We start from the raw sequence: 7,568 nt of genomic DNA, 5'->3' as shown, positions 1-7,568 counted from the left end.
TATTAAATAAATTCATATTAAAATATTAGTATTTTATTTTGTTTAAATAAAATAAAATATAAGTAAAAATTTTTTAAATGTTTTAAAGCTAATCTTATCGCATTAAAGCCACCAATTTAAGTCAAATTTTAGGCCTTAAATATAAAGAAGCATACAAAAAAATAAGGATCATAGTACAAAAAAGCAATTTATATTTAAGGCATAAAAAAAGATAAATATATATAAAATACATAATTTTTTTAAAAAAAAATAATAAGAATATAAAAATAAATTTAATTAATAAAAAGAATATTTTATATAGTAAAACATAAATATTATAAAAAAAAAAATGCAATGCAAAATAAAAATTAATATATATAATAAAATCAATAATAATAATATTAGTTAAATATGTATTATCAAAGTAAAAACATAAATAAAAAATATAATAAAATTTTATTAAGTTGATTAGTATAAAATATAATAAAAAAAAATATATTATATAATATTATAAAATATTATATTAAATAAAATAAAATAAATTAAAAATATGAAAAAAATAAAAATGAATATATATATAAAAAAATATATATATATAAATATATATAAATAAATAAATATATATATAATTTTATGTATATATTTATATATATATATATATATATATATATATTGATTTTAGTTTTAATTAAATAAATAAATAACTAAAAAGAATTAATAATTATTTTAAAATTTTAAAATAAAATTAAAAAAAATTTAATAATAAAAAAAAAATATAAATTAAATAAAAAAATAAATAAATATATATATATATAAATAAATATATAAATAAATAAATAAATAAATTACTTAATTTTTTTTTTATTTTATTTTTAAATGTTTTTATAATATTTTTATCTTTTTTATTATAATATTTTAGAATTTTTTTTTAATTAACTAGTTTTTTTTTATTATTATAATTCAATTATATAAAAATATATATTAAAAAATTATATTTATAATTATTTATAATAAATTTATTTTTAATCTAATCATTATACTTTATTATATTTTTAATTTTAAATATGTATTTTAATCTTTATAAATGTCAAATTTTGAATATAGTCATATTTTTTAGATATTTTAATATCTATAAAATTTAACGCTTATATATTTATACTATTTTTTTTATTTTATTTTTATATTTTTTATCTAAACATAAACATTAGAAATTTAAATTTAGCTTTTAAGATAAAAATAAAAATTATTTGATTATTACAACTATATTTATTTTATAAATCATTTTTCTTATTAAAATAATATGTTTTTTCCATTATAAAATTAAGGAATAAAATATATATTTATAAATCTTTTTTAATTTCAATATGATGAATTTATTAGTTTTTCTTTTTAAGTATTTATTTACTAATATTTGATTCATAGTTTTATAAATACAATTGACATATTTATATTTATAATTGTAATTATAAAATGATGAAGATGAATATATTATAGATTAATAACTTTTAAAGATATAAGATTTTTTTAATTAATTTTAATTTTTTTATTTATTATTTCTTTATTAATAAAGAATTTACATTATATTATAAATTATTAAATTAAAATATTACTATAATAATATTGTAAAATTCTAATTTCTTAAATTTTAACTTTTTTTTTTTTGAATTTTTTATTTTGTACTTAAAGAAATGTTGTAAAATTTTATATTAGTTATAGAATATAATAATAAATATGTGGAACTTAATTTTAATTTGATATTTAAAAACTTTGAAAAAAATAATAGTAAATTTTTTGGTTTTTAAAATTCTTAAATAATAGCATTAGTTTTTGTTAAATATATAAAAAAATATAAATGATATTTATTTTTTATTAATATTTCATTCAATTCTAAAATCTTATTATAATTGTTAAACAATATTTTTTTCTTTAATCCAATAATTGTAAATATCAAATGCTTAATTATTTTCCTTTTTCTTGTTTAAAATCTTATTAATTTGTTTAACCCCCTCAAAATTAAGGTAATTATTATTATCTATTTTTTTTTAAGCTTTTGTTTCTTGCCACCATTTGTTTTCTTTGATAAGGATATTAATATCTTCAAAGTTTTCATATTCAAAACAAATATTTTCTTTAAATAAATATTCGTTTATTTTATTTTTACATGCAATTTTTCTATTTTCAATTATTATTTTTTGTAGATCTTTTATTTATTCATTTTTTTATTATTCCTCTATTAAATATTAGCTATTTTCTTTTTAAGCAATATCATAAATGCTTTGTATTTTAAATTCTAAAGGTTCTAGTTTTTCTTTTATTATATTTTCTTAATTATCTTCATTCCAAATAACGCTTTTTTATTGATATTTTCCTAATTTTAATAACTATTTCAACAGTGCATTGATATTTTCATATTTATTAGTCACAATAATATCGTTTATGATTTAATCAGCAATCTAAGTAGGTAATTTAAGTTAATCTTAATATAAAATAGTCTCACATTTTAAGTTAAAAAGAATATTAATTAATTTATCTATCTAATTTAAAGTATTATTTATTATGTTTAAGGCAAAATATGTACTTTTATCTGAGGACGGATTCTCAGATTCCTTTTCGTCTTAAATTTTTATTGCAAACTTATAATTCTATATAAAATCTACTAAAGAAATTTCTGGGTTAAATCCAATTATTTATTTATGAGTTTATTCATGACACTTTTTGCATATTATTGTCATATATTCATAATTACATCCTGGATTCAAACATAGTAGAGTACAAGGAAATCCACTTAAGCACCTAGTGCATAACTTTTAATATAAAGGAATATTATTATTATTCATTTTTTTAATTATAATGTATATATTGCTTTGAATTTAATTATAAATTAAAATAAAAATTAACAGAAAAAAAGAAATTATATCAAAACAAATTCAATTTTATTATATTATATATTTTTTAACAAAAAAATATCAATTTTATTCGAATTCTTGTTAAAATTCACCCGCCCAATTTTATGCTTATTAATCCATTAATAAATACTTAGAATTTGAATAAGCATAATCAACTTCTGGCATTGGTAATTCTTCTAATTTTAAAATTTCAAATTCATCCTAAAATTCTAATGGATTATTATTTTAAATTTTTCCTACCAAATCAAACCTTTACATACACATAAAGCAGGTTTATAAATAGCTCCATAAATGCTTCGCTTCTGGATTAAATGAAAGTGCATTTAAATATAATCTAGCTGCTTCTACATAATCTCCTTTATAAGCATGAGCGATTCCTAAATTAACCCAAACTCTTACATAATTAGGTTTTAGTTCGAGTGCTCTATGGTAAGCTTCAATAGCTTCATCAGCTCTACCTAATTAAGCAAGAGTAGCTCCTAATTTGTTCCATAAAGAGTAGTTATTAGGATCAATCTAAAGAACATTTTTAAAAGAAAGAACTGAGAGTTCATAGTTTCTTGCAATATATTATAAAACAGCTAAAGAAACATGTAAATCTGCATTTTCGGGATGCATAGCAGAAGCCTTTTCAAAGGCCTAGAGCATGTTAAAATTCATAGCCTTAATTTCTTCAATAGTATAATCATCATATTCTTTATTTTTTTAAGGAATAATATTATCCGAAATTGGCAAGTCTTGTTACAAAGGAGAAATAATATACCATTATTTTAAAAAGTTCATAGCTTTAACTTCATCTAATATATTAGTACAAGAAACACCTAAAGCTAAAAATACATCAGGATTATTATTGTCAGTTTTTAAGGCATTTAAAAGACAAGCAACTGCTTTTTAATCGTTATCGTTTTCTTGATGAAGTCTTCCCATTATTCTCCATGCATTTGAGTTGTTTTGGTTTTTGTCTGATTTTTATATATGAGCCTCTAAGGCTAATATTGCATCAAACGGCTTACCGTTCGCCATAAATTCTAATGCTAAATGCATCGGATTTACATGATCTAAATATTGATTGTTTGCTTAAAATTAATAATGATCACTTGCATCTTTATATAATTATTGTTCTTATAAATCCGATGCTTTTTACCAAGCATCTGATATTTAATCATAATTTCCTTACTCATTCATATATTTAAGTACATCTTAATATTCTTATTCGAGCCTTTTGGTAAATTAATCTTCATCTTCTCTTTCCTTTTCATATTCATTTCTTTTTTATATAATTAATTGTATAAATATATATAGAATTTCTTTACATTTTCTATGCCCAAAACTCATCTAAATCAGGTAATTTATTTTCTTGTTAATATTTTTATTCTTCCTAATTTGCCTAACCCCAAGCATTTTCAAAAACTTTATTTTTAAGAAAAATTAATATACTAAATATATAATATATAAATAAATACGTTTATCTAAATCTTAAGGTTTTTAATCAGGTACTCCTTGAATTAATTAATCGCCTTAAATTTTTAATTCTCCAGTTCTTAATTGGTTCAAGAAACTAAGAAATTTAGAATTTTTAAATCTTGGAGAATCATCAGCAGCCATTTTGACAAACATTTAATTTGCGTTATCCTTAACAATTTAATCTTCATTTAAGGATTACTCTTATTATTTTTCTGTTTTTTAATATTATTATTCCATTATCATTTAACGTGCAAATTATTCAGCTTCGTATTATTATTATTAATTTATCATTTATTATTCATAATTTTATTATATTTACATTCTATGTTACATTTCTAAATTCTTTTAATGCTCAAATTCTGCATTCATCATTTATTCATGTATTTCTGCTCTTTGTTATTCTTATAAATAGCTTTATTCTAATGTATGTTATGAAGAAAAATCTGTTTGAAGTTTTTAAAATTAATCCTCCATTATTTACATTCTTTACCTTTCCAATAAAGCATTTTAAACTAATTCTCCATTTTAATCACCTATCATAAAACCTTAAAGCTTTTCTCTTTTTTATTATTTGATAATTAATTAATTTAATTATTTTTTACTGATTTTAGGCTTTTCCCATTATTAAATTATCCATAAATTTATTAAATGGATTATAATTCCTTTACATAGAAGAGTCTCCGTTTACATTACAAGCTCCTCCTGTAAAAATATCACGCATAGCCATTTTTAGTATGTTATTTTTTTTTTATTTTTTTCTAATAAGATTTATCTTTTTTCAAATATTTTATAATTTATCTTATGATGATGTAACACATAATGCAAATAATATTAAATAAATAAATATATCTTTATTAATAAATTTGTATTTTTATATTTACAATATTAAAAAATTAATATTTATTATTTTGATTGTTTTAAATATGTTTTATTTTTCAAAAAAAAAAAAAATATTAATATATTAAAAGCATTTTTTTTATAGTGCTTATAATAAATCAATATTTATGTTTAATTGAACTTTGTGTTGTCAATCTTATTTAACTAAATTATCTTTTATATTAATATTTTCTATATTTTAAGGAATATTTTCTAAATTAATTTATGAAGGCTATTTATTAATATCTGATTTTATTTCTGATTAATCCATATTATCATATATATCATTATTTTTGGGTTATTATATTAGCTTTTCAGTATTATTATAAGATTTTATTTCAATATTACTCGGTTTATCTTTTTATTCTATTTACATCTTAGTTTGCTTAATATAATCATCCTATCTTTAAAAAATAAAAATATTATATAATTATTTCATACAATTATAATATTAATTAATAAAAATACTCATATAATATTTTTTGCAAAAAATTTTTATCAAACAATGTAAAAACGATCTTTAATCTATTGAAAATACCTTTTCTTTATTAATTATAATTATTTAGTTAAAAGTCTTCATCTTTATTATTTTTTTAGGAAATACTTTTTAGATATTAAAAATAAAATAAAATATTTTTTTTTTTTTATAAAAAAAAAAACTATGTTTTTTATTTTTCTATAATAGTTATCAAAAATGAAGCATGAATAAAAATCTATAAATTATTAAATAAAAAAATAAAAAATAAAAAAAATACATTTAAGATGCAATAAAATAAAGTAATTGTCAACATAATTCTTCCATTATTATTTTCAAGGAAATTTTCATTAGATTTCATTGATAAAGCATAAGAAGTTGATCCTTTAAATCCTGAAAACCATAAAATAAGTTTAAAAGCTTTATCAATTTTATTTTTTCTATGTTTATCAAGCATTTAAGAAACAATTTAAACATCGAAAAATCTAGCTAAATTAGTTATTAACAAAACAAAAGCAATTAAAAATATTCCTGTTTATCTTTATTTTAATAAATAAAAAAAATATGAGTAAAAAATACTTCCAAGCCAAATCAAAGCAAACAAATCCAATGCCAATAAATATAAAAACAATATTAGAAAAATGATATGACAAATTACTATAAATTTATTAATTTATTTTTTATCCTGCTTAAGAAACATTAGGAAGTGTATATTTTGCCATTGTAATTCCACAAAATAAAATGCTCACAATTCCAGACATTTTAAGTCCTTGAGCAACCAAATAACTGAACCAAGGAACAATTAATAAAATTGTCATTTCTTGGTTATTTTATACATTTTTGTTTTATTTATCCTTATATTTCAAAAACTTAAAAATATAAATATTTATAATTTTAAAAATATGTAAATTATATATTTTACAAAAGCACTAAAAATCCCAATTATACAACCAACAAAAATAGATCCGAAAAAAACTCTAAGAAAATTATAAACACTTTTATAAAGAATTCCTTTTCCTGTAAAATTACTCATTTCTAATGTTGTACTTTTATAAAAGATAATAAATAAATTATAATTTATTTATAAAAAATATTTTTTTTACTTATATAATATTATAGAAACGGCATCATTTAATATAGACTCTCCATATATTATCGATATTAAATCCTTATCTATATTAGAAATTCTTAAAACATATAATATTTATGAAGGATTAGTTGCACTTATTAATGATCCAAAGGCTAAATTTTCTGACATACTAAAGCTTGATAAGCCTAGGAAAGTAGTTAATTACATAAATATAAATACTGTCATAGTGGATATAATAGTTCCTAGTATTGCATAAGTGAAGATACTTCCAATATTTTTGAAAAAATGTGACTTTTTAATGTTTATATTAATTTAAATTTTTTTATATATACCTTTTCTATATTTATTGCTTATTCGTATATCATAGGTGGCAATAAAATTATAAGAAAAAATTATGAGAATCCTTATTTAATAATGGTTATGATATCAAATATGTTAATTTAATTTAACAAAAGTCCAGAAAATATTCCTTTTTATATATTTTTTTTGAATAAAATCTTTATTTTTTTAAACAAAAAAACCTAATAATGTAGTTAAAGTTTAAGGCTATAAAAACTAAAAAAAAGTTATTTTGTTTTTCATATAATTTAATTTATGCTAAATTAATTCGTTTATTACAAGCAAGAAAAGCATAAATAATATACAGGCAGATATATCTTTTGTTTCCTTTTTTAAATATATTTGTTTTTTTTAAAAAAAACATTTATTCTCGTTTTTAAATATAATTAACTATTTCATGTTTTTACATTTTTATATTTAAGTATTCCTATTATTTAGT

General features: G+C 17.6%; 2 protein-coding genes across 2 annotated transcripts, besides 8 other annotated features; both read right to left on the bottom strand. All coding sequences in view use genetic code 6, as the record gives it.

The window, feature by feature from the left end:
* Nucleotides 1-451: 451 nt before the first annotated feature.
* Nucleotides 452-571: a microsatellite.
* Nucleotides 549-652: a microsatellite.
* A 54-nt stretch (nt 653-706) lies between these two features.
* Nucleotides 707-747: a microsatellite.
* Nucleotides 714-769: a microsatellite.
* Nucleotides 715-784: a microsatellite.
* Nucleotides 718-772: a microsatellite.
* Nucleotides 727-778: a microsatellite.
* Nucleotides 741-825: a microsatellite.
* A 2,007-nt stretch (nt 826-2,832) lies between these two features.
* Nucleotides 2,833-5,076, bottom strand: IMG5_184450 (hypothetical protein; the record flags this gene model as incomplete). The annotated part of the gene is made up of 4 exons (XM_004027339.1): nt 2,833-4,152; nt 4,199-4,295; nt 4,349-4,908; nt 5,018-5,076. 4 exons carry the CDS (start codon nt 5,074-5,076, stop codon nt 2,946-2,948), a joined length of 1,923 nt encoding a protein of 640 aa, XP_004027388.1. The 3' UTR covers nt 2,833-2,945.
* Nucleotides 5,077-5,400: 324 nt separating this feature from the next.
* On the bottom strand, nt 5,401-7,528 carry IMG5_184440 (sodium-hydrogen exchanger nhe1, putative; the record flags this gene model as incomplete). Its single annotated transcript, XM_004027338.1, has 6 exons — nt 5,401-6,239; nt 6,280-6,520; nt 6,571-6,746; nt 6,804-7,081; nt 7,123-7,259; nt 7,312-7,528. The coding sequence occupies 6 exons, from the start codon at nt 7,526-7,528 to the stop codon at nt 5,621-5,623; spliced, it is 1,668 nt and encodes a 555-aa protein (XP_004027387.1). The 3' UTR covers nt 5,401-5,620.
* Between the last annotated feature and the right edge of the window lie 40 nt (nt 7,529-7,568).

The sequence above is a fragment of the Ichthyophthirius multifiliis genome (assembly GCF_000220395.1).
Source record: "Ichthyophthirius multifiliis unplaced genomic scaffold scaff_1120509251336, whole genome shotgun sequence".
NCBI lineage: Eukaryota > Ciliophora > Oligohymenophorea > Hymenostomatida > Ichthyophthirius > Ichthyophthirius multifiliis.
Note: the sequence above shows the minus strand (reverse complement) of the source record. Positions and strands in the feature narration are given on the sequence as shown.